This window comes from Elephas maximus, chromosome 17, assembly GCF_024166365.1.
Source record: "Elephas maximus indicus isolate mEleMax1 chromosome 17, mEleMax1 primary haplotype, whole genome shotgun sequence".
Classification (NCBI taxonomy): Eukaryota; Metazoa; Chordata; class Mammalia; order Proboscidea; family Elephantidae; genus Elephas; species Elephas maximus.
Window position 1 is genome coordinate 32241881 of NC_064835.1, and position 24452 is coordinate 32266332.

General features: G+C 44.6%; 1 protein-coding gene across 2 annotated transcripts in view; it reads right to left on the minus strand.

Annotated features, from left to right (window-relative positions):
• Positions 1-24122, minus strand: part of LOC126061238 (transforming protein p68/c-ets-1-like) — a 36307-nt gene extending 12185 nt beyond the window's left edge. Inside the window, exons 1-2 of one of the 2 annotated variants that reach the window (XR_007513718.1) lie at positions 24046-24122; positions 11859-11941 (exon numbers count right to left, since the gene is read on the minus strand). Coding sequence is in view for 1 of the 2 variants with exons in the window: in XM_049857672.1 (XP_049713629.1) it covers positions 11859-11927 (69 nt within the window). In the remaining variant the exon portion in view is untranslated. Of the gene's footprint in view, positions 1-11858; positions 11942-24034 lie in introns of both variants that reach the window. The other variant, XM_049857672.1, reaches the window with a different exon arrangement.
• Between the last annotated feature and the right edge of the window lie 330 nt (positions 24123-24452).

Genomic DNA, 24452 nt, shown 5'->3' on the forward strand with positions numbered 1-24452 from the left:
TTCAACTCAGCCCCATGTGACATTGCCAGCTAGGCTACCAGGGCTCCCATCATCACCACCAACACTTCTCAGTCTTCCAGTGTGCTCATTTCTTCCTGATTCTGGTAAGTGACCCTCCACTGTCCACATTATCTCTACTTTACACAGGCCGTATATTTATCATATCATTCCTGCTGTTACCATGTTAGTGTTCCTTTAGGTTGTATGTGTTACTTGGTAGGATCTGGTAGGTTATTTTTTGAGTCTGGGAACACTCAAGAATTTTTCCCATATAAATAATTGCTTCTTCACATTACACCATCTTGGCTTAGAAAAGGTTTCATAAGCACACTCTACTTTAAGATAGCAGGGGAAACCTGTATCTCCTTAGGACTCCCTTCTCCTCTTTCCCACTGGATCAGGCCTTCCAGGTCTCAGAACCATTTCTCATTGTCTTCCTTCTCTCTGTCCTGAAAGTCCCCTGAGACTGGAAAAGAGGGACTAAGGGAGTACATTTACAACACAAAATCACAGACATAGAGTTGGTGTGTCTATGTGAGTGAATCTGATCTATTCTTCAGGTTACTTTCTGTTTATAACCAAAAAAAAAAAAAAAAAAACCATTGCTGTTGAGTTGATTCCAACTCATAGTGACCCTATAGGACAGACTAGAACTGCCCCCATAGGGTTTGCAAGGAACAGCTGGTGGATTCGAACTGCTGACCTTTTGGTTAGCAGCTCAGCTGTTAACCACTGTGCCACCAGGGCTCTGCCTATAGCCACGCACCCTTGAATATCCAGGTATTTGCTGATAAACTCCCTAGTTACTAATCTTCTGTGTGTGCCAGCCAGTGCATAAACTCTATGGGAACAAATCTGTACTTTGAGTTCATAATCCTTGAGTTTAGCATTAGTACAAGGCCATAATCAGGTAAGGCACAATAAATTTTTATAGATGCTGCCGCTTTTTTAAAGACATTTAGCCCAGGGGCCAAGCTGAGTTAACACTGGATGGATGGGCACTGTGCCTTGCCATCCAGGGGGTAGCTGTTCATTATTTTCCAGGAATGCCCTAGACATGCACACACTCTAGTAGAAAGACCAAACAAAAACAAAACAAACCAGTGGCTAGGGAGTCGATTCCTATTCATAGAGACCCCACAGGTGTCAGAGTGGAACTGTGCTCCACAGGGTTTTCAATGGCTAATTTTTCAGCAGTAGATGAACAGGACCTTCTTCCGAGGTGCCTCTGGGTGTACACAAACCACCAAACTTTCGGTTAGCAGTGAGCACATTAACCACTCGCACCACCTAGGGACTCCTAGTAGGAAGGCCAAAAAAAACCAAAAACTCACTGCTGTCGAGTCGATTACCATTCATACCGACCCTACAGGACAGAGTAGAACTGCCCCATAGAGACTCTAAGGAGCGCCTGGAGGATTTGAACTGCCGACCTCTTGGTTAGCAGCCGCAGCACTTAACCACTACGCCACCAGGGTTTCCAGTAGGAAGGCAGAAGGCTGGAAATCAGGAAGCCTGGGTTCAAGTCCTGCTCCTCTGGGCTGCTGCTTCACCCCTCTAAGCTTCTGCTTCCTCAGGACGGTGGCCTCAATGATCTCCAAGTTCCTTTCCAACTCGACTTCTCCTTTCTGCTGATCCACTCAGATTGCTTCTCCTGACCTTGTGACAGACGGCCTTCACCTGAGGAATAGCTACAGCAGAGCGGAGAAGCCCATAGGGCCAAAAGTTGTCTTAGTCCTACCTTGGATTCATGATACACAATATTCCTTAGATACACAATTTATCACAGCTTTCATATGAATTGTTTGCCTCAATTTTTCCCTAAAACCATGCTCCAGGACTGCCTTGCCACCATGCTCCTCAATTTTTCAGGATAGAAAAGTGAACTCAGGAAGTACCTTACTGCTGAACCGTTACGGGGGTTCTCACACAGTAAACCAACACCAAACCCATTGCCGTTGAGTCGATTCCGACTTATAGCGACCCTACAGGACAGAATAGATCTGCCCCGTGGGGTTTCTAAGTAGCACCTGATGGGTTTGAACTGCCGACCTTTTGGCTAGCAGCCGAACTCTTAACCACTGTGCCAACGGGGTTTCCTCACACAGTAGGTACTCAATAAAAGTCTGTGCAATAAATAGACAATTTCATAGTTTAACAAGCTTCCACCTCATTGTATGCGGTTGCCCTTCCACCATGAGCTGAACAACCGCACCAGCTTCTAAATCTGATAGGTCAAGACGGAAAGTCTCATCTTCCCATCCTCAGGGGCGTGCTAGGTAAATTATCATCTCCTTACATGTGACCGTCAAGCAGTTTACATATGAGCTGTTTAGACAGACTAGGAAAAAAGGCCTGGCCATCTGTTTCTTAAAATCAGCCAGTTAAAACCCTATGGATCACAATGGCCCAATCTGCATCGAATCATGGGGATGGCACAGGACCATACAGCATTTCACCCCGTGGTACACGGGGTCACCAGGAGTTGGGTGGACTTGATGGCAGCTAACAGCAACAACAAAGGAGAAGTTTGAGGCAGACTCCATCTGCCCCTCAGGAGGACACTGACGGGGCGGGGTGGGGGCAGTTTCTTGGGCCCGCCCACCCATGTCTGCTGAATTCAGGGGACACATTTGTCCTTCTCTTGGAGAGGAGAGGGAAGAAGGCCATGCAGAAATGCTCCTTGGCTCTCCTGAGAGCTAAGCCGAAGCTAGGGTGGCGTGGCCACCAGGAGGGGAAGAAACAGACATACTAGGAAACACTCAAAGGGCAATTTAATTTTGGACTCAAGGCCAGGAAATTCTTTTTAGAACAATGAGTGTGACAAGCACAGGCCTGGGTGAAGGGCGGCCCGGCACGCTGCAGGCTGGAAGGGAATAGACCGGAAGCACAGCGAGTGCTGTCGGAAAGGGCATAAGTCATTCCACCCCAGCCAAGGCCACCCAAGACACCTCCTGGCCCTCAGGCAGCACACCAGGCTGTGTGGTGACACACACATGCTGGGTCTGAGCGCACCATCACCTGACTCCCCAGCAAGCCCACAGCCAAGGGGCACCACTGGGTTGCCCAGTGGAGAGGACCACAGCCCTGGGTTCCTGGACTTGACTGTGTCTTACAGGAGAATCTTAAGTGAGACACGTATTATCTGTCAGCTTCTAGTGCTGCAGATGCCCAAGTGACCGCTCACTTAGCATGAAACCTCAGACACCCAGTGGTACCACAGATGGCAGCTTCAGGCATCCCTTACAGGATAGTATAATGATGGAGGAAAAGACTGACTCAGAACCGGGTCATGGGCCATGGTTGGGGGAACTGGCCACGGCTGAAAGACTAGCCAGTAGTTCCAATTCGCTCAGCAGTCTACAAAATGGAGGTTTCCCCCTACATCTGGGAAGGCTAATTCACATAAATAAGGCATCCGAACGCATGAATGGAGGTCTGTTAGTAGTTCTTATGTAAGTCAACAAATACCTAAAACAGGACTAAAATGAATGCTATAGGAAGTAAGGAGTGTTCTAAACCAGGAGCCAGGACGCCTGGGCTGCACTCCACCCCTCGCCAGCTTTGTAAACTTGGGCAATTCCTTTATTCTCTTAGGACCTTAATTTCCTGATATTGTGAGATGGTCTTTAAGATGTGACCTGGCTCTGAAATTCTCTATGCTGGCTTCACCCACAACTTAGAAAAGCCCTCCTTTCTAAGTTACTGAAAAAAATACATGGTTACCTTTTTTTTCTTCTTCTTCAACTTCTTTGACTATCATTAAGATTTATGGCTATAAATAATTTCCCTAAACATTCTGTTCCAAAAATCTCTCCAGGGGCAAGCAACGAGAAAATAAATCTCTCCATTTCAAGCAACAAGAAAATAAATCCCTTTCTAGTTTCCGTTTAGATTATCCATTGTTCTCCAATATTCCCAAAGAGAAGGAAAGGGTCTAGACACCAAGCTTCATAGAAACACAGACTCTTCCCAAGGAGAGCCAAAAGCAAACTCACTGCCACCGAGTCGATTCCGACTCATAGTGACCCTAGAGGACAGAGTAGAACTGCCCCATAGAGTTTCCAAGGAGCACCTGGCGGATTTGAACTGCTGACTTCTTGGTTAGCAGCCATAGCACTTAACCACTATACCACCAGGGTTTCCAACAAGGAGAGCAGGGAAGGATAAATCCTCAGCTGGTCAACTGAGGCATGGCGGGGAGGTGAGTGGAAAGAGTGTGCACAGCCAAAGCAACGGGTAAGGAGTGCAATGCTTCCCAGGGAGGCCCAATTAACCTGCAATTACTCAAGATAAGAGAACCAGGTCTGTTTACATAAAGAGGTTGTAAACCACCAGCCGACTACAAGAGAACTTTGATCTGGTGCCAAGAGCGTTGTTTCCAGTGCGAGATGATGATGAAGCAGGGAGGTTGCCCCATAAGAATGTCTCGGTCTTTACCCCAGTAGCCCCATCTTGTCCTGGCAGTACACTTGTATGGACAAGGGGTAGAAGTCCCTTTTCCTTCTCCCCCCAAGTATCCACCTAAGAAAACCAAAAGTCCAGAGAAAAAAGGGAGGAGACAATGAGGAGAGGTGACACGGGGAGCTAACTGAAGCCGGTCTTGGTGGCAGGCTGAGGTGCAGAGAAGTTAAGGAATTTGCCCAAGGTCCTGTGGCTGAGGAGTAGCCAGGACTTCCTGACTTCAAAGCCCAAGAGCTTGCCTTTACAAGAGGCTGTGACACATTGCACAGCTACCTGGCCCAATGTCTGGGGTAAAAGAGAAAGGAATAAGGTTGGACCCCCTTCTGCCTCACCAGAGGGTCAGGAAGTGGAAATAGAGTTACACGTCAAAAAAAAAAAATTTTTTTGTGTGTGTGTGTGTGAAAGGGAGAAGGAAAAGGTACAAAAGTGGATTTGTTCAAACCATGAAGAAATCAGCAAGACCCATGGTTGGTCAACAAAGGTTTCAGTGCTTGACAGCAGGGGGTTTAAGCTCCTTCTTGCAGTGCGCTCAGCCAAGCCACCCAGCTGTGCTATTCCCCTTTGCCCGTACCACACTAGAGGTTCGGCCAACACCGCAGGCCCACAGGTCCTCCTGGAACAGCACCAGAAGGACTGGGCTGCCACCCAGGTCCAGCCCCCAGCTGAGAGCCCTGCTGCCTCTTTGCAATTCAATACATAACAGGGTTCCTGACATATACCCTATGAGTACCTGAAAACATCACCCCTGTACTCAAGCACACCTCCATCGCCCTATTTACTCGGTGATCTTGTGATCTCGTCTGGAGAAGCCCTGGTTTCCCATTTTATTCTGTACAGCAAAAGCAGTGATGTGTCTAACAAATGTGGTCCCATTTATACAACTCTGAAATCTTTCGTATAATAAATTTACAAGTTAAAAAAAGCCTTTTGGCATCTGGGGTCTTAAATGCTAACAAGTGGCCATCTAAGATGCATCGATTGGTCTCAACCCACCCAGATCAAAGGAGAATGAAGAATACCAAGGTCACATGATAACTATGAGCCCAAGAGACAGAAAGGGCCACATGAACCAGAGACTTACATCATCCTAAGACCAGAAGAACTAGATGGTGCCTGGCCACAACCGATGACTGCCCTGACAGGGAGCACAACAGAGAACCCCTGAGGGAGCAGGAGAACAGTGGGATGCAGACCCCCAATTCTCATAAAAAGACCAGACTTAATGGTCTGACTGAGACTAGAAGAATCCCGGTGGGCATGGTCCCCAAACCTTCTGTTGGCCCAGGACAGGAACCATTCCCGAAGACAACTCATCAGACATAGAAGGAACTGGACGATGGGTTGGAGAGAGACGCTGATGAAGAGTGAGCTATCATTTGTATCAGATGGACACTTGAGACTGTGTTGGCATCTCCTGTCTGGAGGGGAGATAGGAGGGTAGAGAGGGTTAGAAACTGGCAAAATCGTCACCAAAGGAGAGACTGGAAGGAGGGAGCAGGCTGACTCATTAGGGGGAGAGTAAGTGGCAGTATGGAGTAAGGTGTGTATATAAGCTTATATGTGACAGACTGCCTTGATTTGTAAACTTTCACTTAAAGCACAATAAAAATTATTTTTTTAAAAAAAGCCTTTTGTTGGACAGTTTCTGAACCCCCGTCTTCACTCAGAACACAGAATCGCCAAATTTATGAGAAGCACATTATAACTAGGCAGAGAGGCTCAGTGGCAAGCTACCCCATCCTTGGCCTACAAAGAATATCCCCTAAACCCAAGCAAGGTCTCCTCCTAGGGAATGCTGGCATTTTGGGGAACTCACACAATCCCTCGGGCACTGGCACCTTGTCCCCTGACATAGTACTGTGTCCCCAAAGGCCTGGAGCGGACAGGAGTTGAGTGGGCAGCACTGTCCCTTTCCTCTGAACTGCTCAAGGTGCTTCCTAAAGTTTTCATGACCCAGTGGTCACTCATTCACCCCGAGGATCTCCCCCGCATTTCCTCCTTCCCGTGTGCTGCCAGGACTGGGACATTTTTGGCCCTCTCAGGCCTTCTCTCAGCAGCTCTGTCACCACAGAGACATGAGTGAGAGGATGACGCATGAGAGGACGAAAGGACTAGCGCTGTGAGGGACTTCCAGGGCTCAATGTGGGCCTGCTGAGCTAGCAAAACAGGAAGAAGCACTTCTTCCCCTTAGATGAAAGGGTCTTAACTAGTTATCTAGCGCTGCTATAACAGAAATACAATACACGGGTGGCTTTAACAAACAGACATTTATTTTCTCACAGTTTAGGAGGCTAGAAGCCCAAATTCAGTGTGTTGGCTCTAGGGGAAGGCTTTCTCAGTCAACTCGGGGGTAAGGTGCTTGTCTCTTCAGCTTCCGCTTCCTGGTTCCTTGGAGGTCTCCAAGTGTCTTGGCATCTATCTTACCCCATCTCTGCTTCTGCTGGCTTGTTTAATCACTTTTATATATCAAAAGAGGTTGACTCAAGATAGACCCTACACTAATCCTGTCTCATTAACATAACAGAGACAATCCATTCCCAAATGGGATTATAACCATAGGCATAGAAGTTAGGATTTACAACACATATCTTTAGGGGACACAATTCAATCCATAACAGGGTCCCTGACACAGAACCCATATGGGTACCTGAAAACATCACCCCCGCCCACAAAATGGCCAGACAACTTCCAAATGTGTGGTTTCTTTCCCTCCTGGCTGTGACATCACTTTCTCCATCATAGTCTCCTGAGGGTCTGACCTGACAAGCGGAAAACACATGTCCTGCTTTTGACAAACAGACCCCAGGCAGATGGTGTGAGTTTTGTGTAAAATGGCAGTTACCTGACTAGGGCACAGATTTTACAACCAAATTGGGATTATTTTATGCATAATCAGATAATGCTAAAGCAACCTCTAATCTACAAATAAGGAATATGAGACTTGGCCATCTTTAGGGACTGGAAAATATTCATATCCTGGTTTAGCAGATTGTTTCTTGGTCAACTAAAGCAGCACGCTAAGCAGACACCTCCTCCTCCAACATACACGTACTTTTTGTTTGTTTTGTTTTTTGTTTTTAAGGCTTCACTTTCTTAGACAAAAATTTACAAGTAAGAAAGACCTGAGTGGTACAAACAGTTAACAGGTTCGGCTGCTAACCAATAGGTTGGGAGTTTGAGTCTACCCAGAGGCACCTTGGAAGAAAGCCCTGGCCATTTACTCCTGAAAAATCAGCCGCTGGAAATCATATGGAGCACAGTTCTACTCTGACACACGTGGGGTTGCCATGAATTGCAATCAACTCCTGGTGACTGTTAACAAAGACCTGCTTAGACCCATCGATACACCTAGCAACCATTCCGCCTCCGAACCTGACCTTGTGGCTATTGTAGCCCTGGGTTTCTCAATCTCTGCACTATTGACATTTAGGGCTGCTTAACTTTTTGCCAGGGGGGTTGGGGGGAACTATCCCGTATATTGTGGGATGTTTAGCAGCATCCTGGCCTCTACACCCTAGATGCTAGTAGCACCCCACCACCACCCCCGCCTCCCCAATTTGTAATAACCGAAAATGTCTCCAGACATTGCCAAATACCTCCCCTGGTGGCAAAGTCACCCCCAGTTGAAAATTCACTGCTGTAATAACTTTTCTTTCACCCTCAAACCTCTCAGTATAACTAAATCTGAGACCAGCAGGACTTGGGTTAGCTGATCAAGCACTACAGGCTGAGCTCTAGACAGCAGGGCTCCAGGAGAGCTGAGAAGACCCAGAGTGCCCGAGGCTGTGACCTTCTGGTCTGGGAAAGCCAACGAAAGTGTGGTCACTTCTCCACAAAATCTGAGATTGGAATTGAGAGTCGAAGATTTGTTTGCTACTATCTCTTTGAAGGAACAAATTAATGCCAATGTCCCAGAGGTTATACTTTATAAACTATTTACAGACTCTTTTACTGTTTACTGCAGCCCAGCCTGAACTTGGAGGTTATCCGTTACAGCTGGTTTATTGAACTTAAGCTTCCACTAATAAATGTTATTTATTTATCTATCTATCTATCTGGGGACTTGGTGGCTCAGTCGTTAAGAGCTCAGGCTGCTAACCAAAAGGTCAGCAGTTTGAATCTACCAGCCACTCCTTGGAAATCCTACGGGGCAGTTCTACTCTGTCCTATAAGGTCACTATAAGTCGAAATCAACTCGACAGCAATGGGCATCTATCTATCCATCTTCGTGAGAAAATATACAAATAAGTTAAAGGACTTTTCTGCTTCCTCTTTGGCTCTGAAGGGTTAAGTAGTCCTAGTGACAAAGAAAACGAGGCTCAGAGAGAAATTATGAGTCAAAGTGCCAGAACCATAGCTTAGCAGTTCTCTAACTCAACCTTCTCCTTTCACCCTAGCAACTCTGAAATTTGTAGTGAAAAGCATCTCAAGCGTTGATAAGCTTTTCAGATATGGCTGTTGGGGGAAAAGATAAATCCTTTGCTTTGAAGCCAGTGAAAGGCATTCAAAACACTTTAAAAACACCCAGTGTCTTCAGCTGGGAAAGGAAAGGCTCTTTAGTTTAAAATATGAGCTTAGAGTGATTTGGTTTTTAGTTTTTTGATCTTAGACAATTTCCAGAGATTCTGTCTAAGATAATTTAATATTATACCTGCAACTTGTATACACCTACTCCTCGTTTATCAACATGGTCCAGTTCCAAAGAGCAGGTTGTTATGGGAAAACCAACATTATGTGAAAATAACTGCCAAATTACATCATTACATAACTGCCAAACCCCTGAGAATCATGGCCCAGCCATGCTGACACATAACTTTAACTATCACAGCCAAGGTTACTCTCGCCTCGCACCTGGGCGTTTGTTACTGACAGATGTACATCGTTAATGCGCAAAATAGTCGGACAGATTTTTTTACTGTTGTAAATGCGAAATGTTGGATAATGAGACAATCGATAAGTAGGGAGTAGGTGTACTTATAAGTAAAATCTTTTTTTTATATCAGTGTCTAAAATGGAATAAAATTAATTCAAAGTTGTGTGGCATTGATTTTTTTAGACAAGTTATTAATTTTGTTTTGATTTGATTACAATACTGGTAAGGAGAAGTAACATAGGCTAAAATCTATTTTTCCAAGTTAATGACAGTTTGCCCTGAAATCACGGTATCATTATTTATTTTAATAAATCTCTACATTATCATCCTTAAGAAAAATGTAATTTGTGCTGACCTTAGGTGATAACCCCGTGCAAGAAACAGGAGGGGCCTCTCCTTGGCAGCTTCTCCCACCCTTCGAGTGACCTTAAAGTGCGAATCCCTTGGCAAGTTCTACTAAGCAAGCTTCAGTGACTCCCGGCTGCGCTCGCTTTTTTTCAAAAAATATTTCTGACATGAATTACGGTTTCTTTTTCCGATTCTAATTTTTTAGAATAGTTAATGGTGCTTTATGCAAACAGAAGCCATTTTAAAAAGAAGAAAAATGTGGTACAGAACAGCTAGTGAAGAGAGATTTATTGATTATCCTTAAAATGGGTCTTCTCCCTTTAACACAGAATAGCTTTCGAGAAATTCTATTTTCAAAGCTACAGAAAAGAATTTCGAACAAGTAAAATGTTTTAATACACATCACAGTGACAGGGAGATTCACTTAAGAATGCCAGTGTTAAAAAGCCATACAGAACGGTGGCCAGTACACAGTCAGAGCCTGGGGTCCGGAAAAGCTCTGGTTGATTGGTGTCTATTTAGACCATCAAATGTGCTGTGGAGAGTTAATAATGAACTGATCTGCCCTTTTCCAGAATTAGACATTCATCATTTATGACTGTTATGGTTGTGTAAGTAGTTCCTGGGTGGTACCAATGGTTAAGTACTGGGCTACTAACCAAAACGTTGGCGGTTCGAACATGCCCAGAGGTGCCTCTAGAAAAGGGCTGGTGATCTCCTCCTGAAAGGTCGCAGCCAAGGAAACCCTAGAGAGGATTGTTCTACTCTGACACATGGGGTCGCCATGAGTCAGAATTGACTCAATGGCAGCTAGAACTGGAAATCTTTGTATAGAAACATACAGAACATATCCACTAACATTAGTGGTTCATTTAGCATTGGAATTGATCAATGACAGCATTGTAGGATCTACAGTCAACTTATAAGAAATGTATCTAAGCATTATTAGAAGAAATGAATCTAAGCATTTCTCTTGATAAGCACACAGCTTGGGCGAGGGTCTTCGTTCCTATGGGCAAGAAACTTGACCACCTGGATTTTATTCTAAAGTTCCTTTTACTCCTCTTATTCTAGGATTCATAAACTTATCGTCACATTTCATCTCCAGTTATAAATTATGTGATTAGAAAACTTTTGTTATTTAGCTTTTATGCATGAAGTAAAAAATGAGTTAAATTATACTCTGAATGGCTCTAAGATACACTGATACCTGAAAAGTCTTCACCAAATGAGCTGAGTAGCGAAAATCACCTGGATAAACCGTTACCCATGTTTGAGTCATAGTCTCTGAAACTCGAAAATACTAAAATCTTCATCAGTAAATCCAGCTGTCTTGGGTGTTTATTAAAAAAAAAAAAAATTGCCATGGAGTCATTTCTGACTCATAGCGACCCCACAGGGCACGGCAGAACTGCCCTACAGAGTTTCCAATGAACAGCTGGCGCATTCAAACTCCAGCCTTTTGGTTAGCAGCCAAACGCTCAACTCCTACACCACCAGGGCTGCATAAGAAGATAATTGCGTAGGGACTGAGACAGATATTTGTATAACAGTGTTCACTGTGGCTTTATGCACAATAGACAAAAGGTGGAAACAACCCAAGTGTACCTCAATAGATGAACGGATAAATAAAACGGAATACTATTCAGCTGCAAAACGTAATTAAGTTCTGATACTTGCTACAACATGGATGAACCTTGAAAACATTATGCTAAGTAAAATAAGTCCAACAAAAAAGCACAAATGTTGTATGATCCCACTTCTATGAACTATCTAGAACAGGCAAACATACAGACAGAAGTTTATAAGGGTCACCAGGGACCGGGGAGGGGGGAATGCGAAGCTGTGGCTGAGAGGGCACCGAGTTTCTGCTTCAGGAGGAAAAGCACCCGGGAGAGGAGAGTGTTAACCGTTGCACAGCATGGTGAATATCATTAATACTATAGAATTTACACTTAAAATGGTTAAAATGGGACTTTATATATTTTACCATAATAAGAAAAAACTTTTTAAAGATAAAAATCTCACAGTTTAGCTGCTCCAAAAGAGTCAAAGCTGATTTTATTCCAAAGGGAGTGCAAATCCCAGCTTCTGTGACTAGGAGAGGCGGGACACAAGGAGCAAGGGGAGGAGAGAAGAGGGGGCCAGGGCAGAGCAGTGCCCCAGGACTCACCGCCACCCCGGGGCGCGCTGCACAGTAAGGCGCAGGGCTGCTCACCGCCGAGTCCGCGAAGTAGCTCATGGCGCTCTCGGCACCTGGTGGGAGAAAGCAGTCGCTGAGGGCTGGCACACACAGTGGGTTCCAGTGCTAGAACTAGAGGTCTCTTTAGGAATCCTCTCTCTCGCTTCTCGGTGTTACAGGGAAAGGAAGTAAAGCGCAGAAAGGCCAAGTGGCCACAGAGGTCCCTGAGTCCCAGTCCACCACCGGGCTTCATGCTGTGCGCCGCTATGCTCCCTGACAAGTGCTCATCGAGAGCCCCTGCTGGGTGCAAGGCACTGCGAACACACACAGGGATGTATGAGACCCCATCTCCAGCCTCCGGGGCTGATAATGTAGTAAAAACCCACTGCCGTCGAATCGATTCCGACTCAGAGCGACCCTATAGGATAGAGAAAAACTGCCCCAAAGAGTTCCCAAGGAGCGCCTGGCGGATTCGAACTGCCGACTTCTTGGTTAGCAGCCATAGCACTTAACCACTACGCCACCAGGGTTTCCGATAATGTAGTAGGGAAACGTATCACAGTACCAGGTAGCGTGGATAATAGGTTCAACGGGCAGTAAAGGTTCTGTAGGGTTTCTGGGCACGGACTGTGTGCATCACCCTCCCCACCTCCCCACACCAGGCCTGGCACATGTAGCAGGTACTCAGTACACAGCTGTGGGGTAAATTAATTGACACAGGAAGGAATAGAGAACTTGGAGAAAGAGGATGAAAAGGCTCCACTGAAGAGCCACATCAACCAGTACCCCAAGGCCCAGACACCCAAGAGGAGCCCTGGAGAAGGGACTGAATACTCAGTATTCATCTGGAAAAAAAAAAAAAAAAAGAAGGGCTATCACACCCTGCTTGTTCAGAGCTACTATCTGTATTGCAAGACTGAGTGATTAGAATGTTTGAAGAATGTTCTGGCTGAGGGGAGTTTCCACCTAGCTGCTGGTTATCAGGAAAATCATCTATTTCTGTTGATCTAAATGCTTTTCAAAATGTATTCGTTCACACACTTTCATAAATTCAATACTACATACACTGAAAAAAAAAAAGCTTTCTTGGATGACTTAGAAGATTACATTCCTAGGCGTATTCATCATGGTTGGTAAAGTAGAGGGTCAACAGAAAAAAGGAAGACCCCCAAGGAGATGGATTGACATAGTGGCTGCAACTATGGGCTCAAACAAAGAAACGACCGTGAGGACGGTGCAGGACCAGCAGTGTTTCGTTCTGTTGTACATAGGGTCATTATGAGTTGGAACCAACTTGACGGCACCTAACAATGACATCATCATCATTCAGAGGTCAAATTCCTATTGTTCGGAACTGAAATTTTAGTCTCAACTGCTTTCAGGTTTGTATTTATCGATCTTTTTCCTTTATTCTTGCTAACATATAAAACAATTGACACATTTCAATGAGTAGAAAGAGTATTAATGGTTTAGTGCTTGGCTTCTGACTGAAAGGCTGGCAGTTTGAGTCCCCCCAGAGGCTCCTCAGAAGAAAAGTCTATCAATCTACTTGTGAAAAATCGGTCATTGAAAATCCTAAGGAGCATAGTTCTATTCTGATACACATGGGGTCCCATGAGTTGGAATCAACTGGGTGATAATAGTTTTTTTTGTTTGTTTGTTTTGCTAAGATATATCTTGGAAACCCTGGTGGAGTAGTGGGTAAGAGCTACCACGGCTAACCAAAAGGTTGGCAGTTCGAATCCACCAGGTGTTCCTTGGAAAAAACCCTATGGGGCAGTTCTGCTCTGTCCTTTAGGGTCGCTATGAGTTGGAATCAGCTCAACAGCAAGGGGTTTGGTTTTGTTTGTTTTTTTTCCTAAGATATATCTTATATTCAGTTTACAGTTTTGGTTCACCATCTCGGTACAACGTGACAACCAATGGGCATATCTTCTTTCACATAAAATGCATTTAAATAATGTAGTTAACCGACCTCAGCAATATGAAATTATACAAAAGGGCTGTAATCTACAAAGCCACTAATATAATATGGTTGGGAGATGTGAGCTAAAAATCTTCTAAAGAAATAACTTATTCCAGAAATGTGTTTATGTTTTGTAACTAAAACCTTGCGTTATGATGTCTTTTCTCCCCCAGGTAGAATGTAGCCAAAATAATAGTAATTAAAAAAAAAAAAAATTAACTAAGGGTTCTGGAACACTAGGCTATGTTATTCAAGATTTTGCTTTTTAGTTTTTTAGGGAATTTTGATTGCAGCAAAAGAGACCCAGGAAGGACTCCCCGGTGGTAAAGCTGAAGAGTAGAAAAAGATCCAGGTACTCTAGTCCTTCAGAGCCGACTGGACAGCATAACGATAACAACTCCAGCCCAAGGACATTGCTAACATCTACGTGAGCGGTCACCTGTTCAGTGTTTGTTTCTAAAAATACTGAGCAGCTACTGCGTGTCAGTCGCTGTGCTGGGCCCTTAGGATGAAATAGGGTCCTGACCACGTACTGTGAGGATAGCCTCAGTGAGCTCCAAGGCTTCTTCCCGCTCAAGCATTCCTTCTGAATTCCTATTTCTCTTGTATACTTGAAAGAGAAAGGCCTTCTGGAATTGGCAGCCATGTTCTGATGCCCAGCTCAGAGACCAAGGGTTTCAGTCTGCTGGCTAAACAACACTCCTCATAGCAACACACTTGGAAAAGTGGTCAGTGGAAAAATGTTTTCTCTTTCCAACTGACAGAGCAAGGGAGGAAACCCCAGGCCCACGTGTGGCACATTCCACGCCGGCTGTCTCCAGTGAGGCCACATGTGATATGAATGGCACTTCCCTGGGGGGAAAGCCCTTTGCCCAGGGAGGAAACCAAAAAGTGGGAGTCGCCAGGGCTCTCAAGGGCTCTCATTTCAGGAAATAACTCTGGGACAGAAATGGATAGCTGCTTTATTATGTTTTGGAGAAAGAAAAAACATAATCCACCCTTTTTCCACTTGTCGATTGGGATATAGTACAGCTGCTGCAGATGTAAAGCCTTTCAGAAAAAGTAAAAGGAGTGCGTAGGTTTTTTTTTTGCTTGTTGGCCAAAGAGAATTGTCTCCCACATGACACTGTCTGAACATCAGCTGGACCAATTTATTGTCTTGGCATCACACACATTTGTTACCTAAGCACAAAACAACCCCACATGATTCAAGATTCACTCCCAGTTAGAAGCAGCCAAGAGACCTGTCTGGGTGGAGAAATAGTTTGAACACTTGACAACAGAGGGTCAGGAAGAACTGGCTGCATTTTTCGTGACTAGGACCCAGCAGCGCCCCAGCAGCAGGGCAGATGCCACTGCGTCCTCAGGAGGAGGATGTCATGCTTCCAACTGGGGCCTGCCTGTCCTCTCCAGCCGCTCTGCCTCCTCCATGTGCAAAATGCAGTACTCACCGCCCTGCCACTTCTGTGCACCAGGCTGAACTCACCTCTCTGCCTCTCTGTGTGCACCATGCAGTACTCACCACCCCACCTCTCTGTGTGCACCAGGCTGTACTCTCTGCTCTGCCTCCTCTGTGTGCACCATACAGTACTCACCGTCCACCCTCTCTGTATGCACCATATGGTACTCACCGCTCCGCCTCTCTGTGTACACCACGCTGTACTCACCGCCCCGCCTCTCTGTGTACACTATACGGTACTCACCGCCCCCTCCCCCGTGCGCACCATACAGTACTCACCACCCCGCCTCTCCGTGTGCACCATGCAGTACTCACCGCCTGGCCTCTCTGTGTGCACCATACAGTACTCACCACCTCCCCCTCTGTGTGTACCACATAGTACTCACCGCCCTGCCTCTGTGTGCACCAGGCTATATTCACCACCCTGCCTCTCTGCGTGCACCATATAGTACTCATTGCCCTGCCTCTCTGTGTACCCCAGGCTGTACTCAGCACCCTGCCTCTGTGTGCACCATACAGTGCTTGCTGCCCCGCCTCTCTGCGTGCACCAGGCTGTACTCACTGCCCCGCCTCTCTGTGTGCACCGGGCTACACTCACCACAGGGACTCTCTGTGTGCAGTGGGCTGTACTCACCACCGTGCCTCTCTGTGTGCACCAGACAGTACTCACCGCCCTGCATCTCTGTGTGTACCAGGCTGAACTCACCACCCTGCCTCTCTCTGTGAATCAGGCTGAACTCACCACCTTGCCTCTCTGTGTGCACCAGACAGTACTCACCTTCCTGCCTTTCTGTGTGTACCAAGCTGTAGTCACTGCCCTACAAGCCTGGCCATCTGCTTCCAAAAGTTCACAGTCTGAAAAACACTATGGAGTACAGTTCTACTCTGAAGCACATAAGGTCGCCATAAGTCGAAGTTGACTTGATGGCAACCAATTTGCTCCAAATGGCAGCACTTTTGCCAAAGTTAAAGGCAGCACTGCCATCCATGTGATGAAGGAAACCTCTTTAACCAGCAATAGGTAGAATTTGAATTGCTTCTTTCCAAATGCCTCATGAGTCAGGTTTTAAAGACCCAGACTGAGCACAGAATCTGTTCATGAAAGAGTCAGTGTGTGCAATAGTTACCTGTAAATGGCTGAGTACTTCCAAGGCAGTGAAGATGCCTCTGGGAGAAAAGCCAGTTGCCACCTGTGATGGTGTAGACACACACAACCCTGAAGCGAGGCTTCTTTCCTGCTAACTATAAGCAGGGCCATATTTTTCTCCAAACTGATGGGTGAACCAGGTTGATGAGTGTGTCTGTTCTCCCCAGTTGTTTTCTTTCTAATTCTCATGAGTAGTCCATTCGTAGTTTCCAAATCATTGTCATAAATCACCCCACTCATCAGGCAGTGGAGCAAAAGCTATCAAGTCCAGTGCTCCAGGAACTCAAATTTAAGCATAGTAAAATATTTTCATTTTCTTCTCTCCCCGAAGGACACACTGGGGCTATAACTTGTGGAAAAGAAAAACGGTAAAAAAAAAAAAAAAAAACCCTGAAGACGGTTTCTCTGCCTCACTCATCAAATCTTTCACTAAGTTCTTAAGAACCTCACTTCCTTGACTAAGAATTCCAGCTTCACAGTAGTAAGCGTTCTTTCTTATCTTCAGTAGTCCGCACCTATGTACTATGGGCTTCTGTAACCTCCACTGAATTCCCCAACTCTGTCACTAAGTTCACAAAGCAACAACTAGTAGTATAATTAGCGTCTGTTCATAAAGCAACAACTAATAGTACAATTAACGTCTCAGTCTTATTTCTTTGCAGTTTCACTGCTAACTAACTCTTCCCCCAACCTGTGCTTACATCGCCAGAGTCAGCAGTCATCTGTTGCCATTGAGTCAATTCTGGCTCGTAGTGACCCTATAAGACGGAGTAGAACTGCCCCATAGGGTCTCCAAGGACTGGTTGGTGGATTCAAACTGCCAACCTTTTGTTAACAGCCGAGCTCTTAGCCAACGCACCACCAGGGCTCTTTACTTGCCTAGTAGCCTGAAAATAACTCCTACCCAGCTCCTGTTTCTCTAAGTAACCCCATCTCCTAATTAAACACAGCATTTTAAAATCCCGTATAAATTGACATAGCCTTTTTTTTTTCTTGGAATACCAGCATGGACTCATGTCAGTAAAATGTTATAAGAGCATGTAGTTTTGCCCTTCTTCAAGGAGGAACTCGCTATCATCTCCTGAAAGAGAGAGAGAATATAAGGTGGCTTTAATCTGTTTTAAGGAACCCTGGTGACTCAGTGGTTAAGTGCTTGGCTGCTAACCAAAAGGTTGGCGGTTCAAACCTGCCAGCTGCTCCACAGGAGAAAGATGTGGCAGTCTGCTTCGGTAAAGATTTACAGACTTGGAAACCCTATGGGGCAGTTCTACTCTGTCCTAAAGAGTTGCTATGAGTCTGAAGGGACTCGAAGGCAACGTGTTAGTCTGTTTTATCATAACAATTAGGTAATGAAGACTGGCTCATAGATTGCTTTTGTTTCCTCCTTACTGAAAATAAATCATTTACCATCACACTGCTGGTATGGCATTGTCAAAAATGGACAGAAAGTGGTTGCCTCTCACATACATCACGGCAATACGTTAAAGACCCACTGCTCTTATATGTCCAGGAAGTTAACAAGGAAAGAAAACAAATGCTAGTCCCAGTGACTGACACTTTTCTGAAACTAACAATCTACGTTTTCTAGTCAATCAGCCTTCACATAGAAACACCTTCTAACAGGCTAAAGGTAACTAACGTTCAGTAAACTGCTTTACAGTATAAGTGGCTACAGCTTTGCGTTCAAATGTTGTGGAAATTGCTCTGGAATTGGCTCCAACTCATGACGACCCCATGTACAACAAAAAAAAAAACGTTGCCGCATCATCTTCACTATCGCCAGTATGCCCGAGTCCACTGTTGTGGTCACTGTGGATTTTAGGTGACTTCCAACCTAGGGGGCTCGTCTTCCAGCCCTATCTCAGACAATAAATATTCTGTCATGATCCACAGGGTTTTCACCAGCTAATTTTTTGGAAAATAATCAACAAGCCTCCTCAAATCCTATATTTAAATATGAAATTCAACAAATGATCACGCTTAGCTCTCAGGTCTATTCCAGTGCCATAAACACAATGGGGGCTCATAAAAAACTGAATAAATAAATTAGGGTTTTTTGTTTTGTTTTGTTTTTTAGCTAAGAACCTGGGGATGGGTGGGGAATAAGAACAAGCTGGCGTAATGATATTAAGCACGTTTCACTTCACAGCAATGAATGTAGCAGAGGTCATGGTGTATAAGGTTCTTGGCCAAGCTGAACTCCAGGAAGGGTTGCAAGACTATAAATGTCAACTTTAATCCAATGGTTGCTGTCAGAGAAATCCTTAAAGCCTCCAGAATTTTAAATAATTCCTTTGCAACTCATGGTGTGTGGAGCATGTCACATATAATCTAGAATTTAGATATGCTTCTGGCTCCTAAGGAGCTCTCACCAAAATTAAGAGACGCCGTAAAGAGAAACAGATATTGAGCAAATAATTAAAGGGGGCTGGATATCTTTAATAAAGCCCCCTTGAAAACAGAGCTAAAGGATACCAGCTGTCTTAAGTCTCTCAGATCCAGCAAGCAACTTCTTGGACTATATCTGATTGTGATTTTCATGGTGGAGCGTCAGTTGTTTTACTGCCCAAATTTTAAGGTTCAAATTCCTCAGTGTAATGCTAAATGCCTTGCTGGCATTCTTAAGGAAAGAGGGATTTTGTAAATTTGATGAATTTTGGAGCTGAAAGAAAATTCATTAAATCTGCTCATTTTTCATTTCAACAACCTGAGCCCAGAGAGGTTAAGTGTGTAGCAAAGTGGTAAAGAGCTCTGGACTTGGAGACCTTGAGTTAGTCTCGGGGAGCTGCTTACTGAATAATGGCCAAGGGCAAAGTTCTTGATCTCCCAAAGCCTTCCTTGCCTCAATTCTAAAATGAATAGTTCTAACCTTGTGAGATCATTCCGGAGGATTGCATCTAAAATAAAAATGCTCAACAGAGTGCCTTACACGTGATAATTGCTACAGTGTCTGGCAACTCGTAAGCATTCAATCATTAGCAGTAATAGTAGTCTTTGTTAATTATTGGGGTTTTTTGCCCATCAGAGCTAAACCCAGATGACATGAATCTTTCATTTCTTCTTTAAGGACTTCCTTTGAAGTCATCAAAAAAGGGTTCCTTTCCCATAATCATAAACTGAGCAGCATTAATCAGGAATTTCACAGGAGAAAAGAGCCACAAGTTCTGTTCAATTGTTGTTGGCGCCACTGTTACGCATAAAACCAAGACACAGTCATTTCTCTTAAGGTGGGCCACAAGCTGGTTGAAAGACTGCACAGCACAAATAGCAAAATAGTGCAGCTTCCTGAGGGAAACCGACATCTTCTAATACAAATGTCAACTTTTTTTAGAGTAACACTCTAGCAACTAAATATAAACATAAGGAAGTCCTAAGCCGTTACAGAATGTATTACAAGACTCTTTGGTTTTTGTTTGTTTCCTTGTTCTGTTTCCTTCAGAGTAGAGCTGCCCAAACTATTAGGAATCACGGTGGGGATCATGTTACAATGCAGAGTCGAATTCAGTGCCCCTGAGGTGGGGCCGGAGACTCTGCATTCTACCATGCTCCCAGGTGATGCACAGCTGCGGGTCAGAGGGCCGCACCTGGAGTAACAAGGCAGGACCTAGACTGACATAGATTCACAAGAAATTCTAACAAGGTGGGCGTTTAGGAGGCAGTGCCCACCAAAGAATAAAATAAAAACAAGAAGACATCTGGGCCGTAGTCTGGGCAGAATTTTGACTCTCACCTGAGCTGCACTGCAGGCCGGGCCAGGAAGAAGGTGACACTCAGGACCTGTCCCTGCCTCTCAGCCATGTGCCAGGTAATGGCCACGTCTGTCAAGATCTCTTGCCTTTCCTAAGAAGTCATGATTCCAGTAATGTAGACTCTTAAACCGGGAAACTGGCACTGCTGCTTTCCCGGTAGAAGGGATTCGTTTTGGAGTAAGGATCACCGCAGGAACCAAAAGATGATTCAGGAGAGTGATGTGTGTTATGTTTTTCACAATTTTGTAAAGACTAAGATCTTTTGGAAACTCTTTGTACTTTTTTCTTGTGACTTTTTATGCATCTGAAATTATGTCTAAATGATAATTTTTTTAATAAAAAAATCTAAAAAGACTCAAATTCTGAGATTTTCTTTTTTTCCATGTCTCTTGGGAAAATTATATATTGTATTTCTCCCCAGGAAGGATATTTTCCTGACATTTGCCTTAAAAGTTTGCTGCTTTACTCTCATTCTAGTAATTAGCACCCAAACTGCACCCCTCTGTTTTTGAGACAGCAGAGTACTTCATTAACTGGAACACCAAATAGACTCTCCTCCTTGAGGGGAAAAAAAAAAAAAAGATCACAAACATCCTTCCTGCACTGCTCTCCGTACCATTTTTTCCCACCTGAGCTCCCCCAGCACCCATAGACTGCATCACACTCTAACACTTTAGTATGTGGTCTTTTATTTTTAATCTCTTTTTAGGTAAAATCTTGACTCTCAAATTCATCTGTAAATTTAAAAAAATGGAACTTACATATTGCTTCTTCTGTACCTGCCATAGCCCCCAACAGAGGGCTGGGTACAGAGCAGACACTCGGTCAATATCCATCACCTGAGGGATGCAGGGATAGCCAACCAAACCTTGCAGCTCTTCATCATAGTCGGTATCCTCGTAACAGTGAATCGGTAACACGTGAGTTCCCCTTTGGAAAATAGACCTCATCTGTCATGTTCACCCAGATAAGCAAATCCTCTGCCTAAGCAACAAGCCCATCCTGAAGGTGCTGAAGTGCCTCAAAGCTCTGAAGGTTTCTATGAGATACAATTCAGACCACAATCTCTGGGACTCAGGCTCTCTTGGTTCTAACAGGCTCCCATGACTTTCTAAGTTAGTCACGTTACTCAGCCTTACAGTCTCGTCTGTTAAATGGGGATAAGAGTAGTGCCCACCTCAAAGACTTCATTGTAGATTAAATGAAGTAGTCCATACAGAACACCTGACAAAAGAACTGTACCATATTAAGTGCTCCATAAATGTCAGGGATTCCCATCCTTCCTTTGTGAAATGGAGAAAGCCAGGTATTAAATCCAGAGGCTGAGTTTCCTACTCCACTGTCCTTTCAGAGGAGCAGGGACAAGGGAGGTGAGGCAAACATGGGTTGTGTCTTCATATGTAAGTTTTCCCAGAATTGCAGAAACTCACAAGATTGCCTCAAATGCCCTCAGAGACATGCCACAAAATGGCTGCATCCTGCATTGATTTCGTTCAAATACTAAATTAAAGTTTAACTTCCATTAAGACCCCCCCCCCCAAAAAAAGAGAGAAAGAAAGGAGAGAGTGAGAGAAATCACGGATACCCTAGCTTCTGGGATGCAGCAATTCCTTCTGCTGTTTGATACAAATAACTGGGAATTTGAGCAGATAATTATGAAGGACAGTTGCTGTCGCAAACAGATCTGTTCACCAAATAAATAAAATTGTGAGGCACAAGCAGAACCTGAGTTGGTAAGAAAATCGCCAGGGCATTGAGGCACCAAGGATAGCCAAAGAGAAGCATCTAAGTGCCAAGTATTTGTTTCTATAGCATTTGTTTGCCTTCCACCTCATCCTGCCCTAGGGACTGCACCCACACACCCAAATCCTGGCACTCCTCCTTATACTGTCCCGCGACCTCGCTGGCACTTCTGTTTTTCAAAGCTCTCCGCTACCTGCTTCTTTTCTCTCATCTTTGTGAAGTAGGTGGATGCAGATGGTTATTCACATTTTAGAGATGAAAAGGAGATGCAGGCATGCTAAATAACTTTTTCTCCATTACAAAGCTAACCTCTAGCAGAAGTCAAGTGCACATAGATGTCTCCTGACTTCAGACCCAGTGCTGGTTCCGGTTCTGGCCCTGCTCGCCTTTGAATTCTGTTATAATCTCGCACAGGCAACTGGCCCTGGTCCAATCGTTACCAGCTCTTCAAGGTCACAGACTACCAGATGTTGAAGGACTGCAACCCTTTTACACCGCCCCATCACCTCACCACCCTGCTCTTTTCTTGGACTTCTTTGCACCTCTACCAAGCAGCCCCTCCGTGTAAGGAGCCTGTAATGCAAAGCCAACCTCTCTGAAGTATCGGATTTGTTACCCCCACATCCTTCGCAGTGGAACCAGGACGGAAGGGGCGTGCGGCTGCCTTCACTGTTTGTTATTTCACTACTGAGTTGGCAAGGATGGAAGCTGCTGATTTACAATTAGAAGCAGCATGCTTCTTCAAATATTAATATTAATAACTACAATCCTAAACACATGAAAAGACCTTTTCATCTTCAAAGCACTTCGCAGACATTAACTCATTCGCTCTCCCCCACCCCACCCCGTCCACGCAGGAACAACAGGTAATGAGGGTCTCAGTGACCCAGCCACCCACAGGGTGTAACCCTTGTGTGCAGAAGCAAACAGATTCTCTGGAGATAAAACGGAGGCGATGTAACCCAGAACCCAGCTGATGACAGAGCTGAAGTGTCCGTAATCTTACAAATCAAATGGAGCTGCAGAGTTATCATTTTACAATCTGTTTCCCGATGTTTAACAAATATCTTTTTTCAGTTACAGTTACACATCAGTGACATAAAGTAGGAAAAAAAAAAAAGGCCTTGAGATTACAAAAAAAAAAAAAATTTTTTTCACAAAGTAATAAGGAAAGCCTGCAATCAAGTGCCCTGCTCTCTGTAACCCAGCACCTTTTTGAACCGTTCGCCCACATAAATGCTACTTTGAAAGTGGACAGCAGAGGAGTTGTAACAGTGGATGAGAAGAAGCCAAGTAAAATGTAAAATTGTCAGATAAAAACACCGGAATTGCCATCCGGGCTCCCGCTTCTCTATACAGCACCTCTCAAGTCCAGGGGAGAAAAATGCCCCCCTGGCTTGGAGACTCCCCCTTCCAACTACAGTCCTAAAGAAAACAACTGGTACTGGTAAACCAAAAACCAAACCAAACCCATTGCCCTCGGTGGATTCCGACTCATAGTGACCCTACAGGACAGAGTAGAACTGCCCCATAGGGTTTCCAACCAGACTGTTAAACCCTTGAAGAACTCTGAGGCACAGACAGGGAAAAAAAATCACGACAGAGGCGAGTTTGGCTTGCAAGATTCCAACGTTTAGCAATTTCCTCTGCATAAAAGCAATTCATTATGCTGCTAGGCAAAAATGTACAACGGTAGGCTTGCTAGGAATAAAAGAGAAAAAAAAAGAAAAGAAAGAGATTTCACTCTTTAACTACAGTTTTATTTCTTTGGAAGTTCTCCAAGACACTAAGAAAAAATATGGAGTTTCTGACATGTAACTTTGAATATCTAACGGGTGCAGGATTTTGTTTTTATAAAGCAGAAAAAAAGAATAAAACGCAGTCTTAATTCCAGACTATTCTAACAAGGTTAGGAGGTATTTTTGAAAAGTATTACTAAATAAACAGTTGAATGGGAAATACAGCAAAATATGAAAAGAAAAAAGGAAAACCCGGTTGTATATCCTGAAAGTTCCCATCAATTTACCCTTCAATTCCACAGAATGAAAAAAAAAAAAAAAAGGAAAAGGAAAATGGACTAAAAAGTTTTAGAGAGAAACTCACAGCTCACTTACTACTTTGCCGGAGAGACTGGATGAAGACTAGATCCTGCGTTTCCCTCACTGACTGTGGTCTTTTCCAATTACCTGCGGGAACCCTTGGCTCAGTGGCGCAAGAGGATGCAAAGACCATAATGTTTCTAATAGAGCAGCCTCCTTAAATTTGGAGGTGTGGTCAAGCCAGGGGGAGCTGGAACAAAAAGCAGTCTTCCGCTAGCCCCTGACACCGCGGGAACTGGCGCCGCGGTCTAGATGGAAAACCTATGGTAACACCAAATCCCACTTAATTTCCTATCCCTTAAATTGTGTTTTAATTCAATAAAACTCACCGGAGGGGACTAAAGGAAAAGGAGCCTGGGAGGGAGATGAGAAAAGAGAGCTGGCTCAGTGGGGCACCGCGGTGTCTCGTCCTGTGCTGAGGC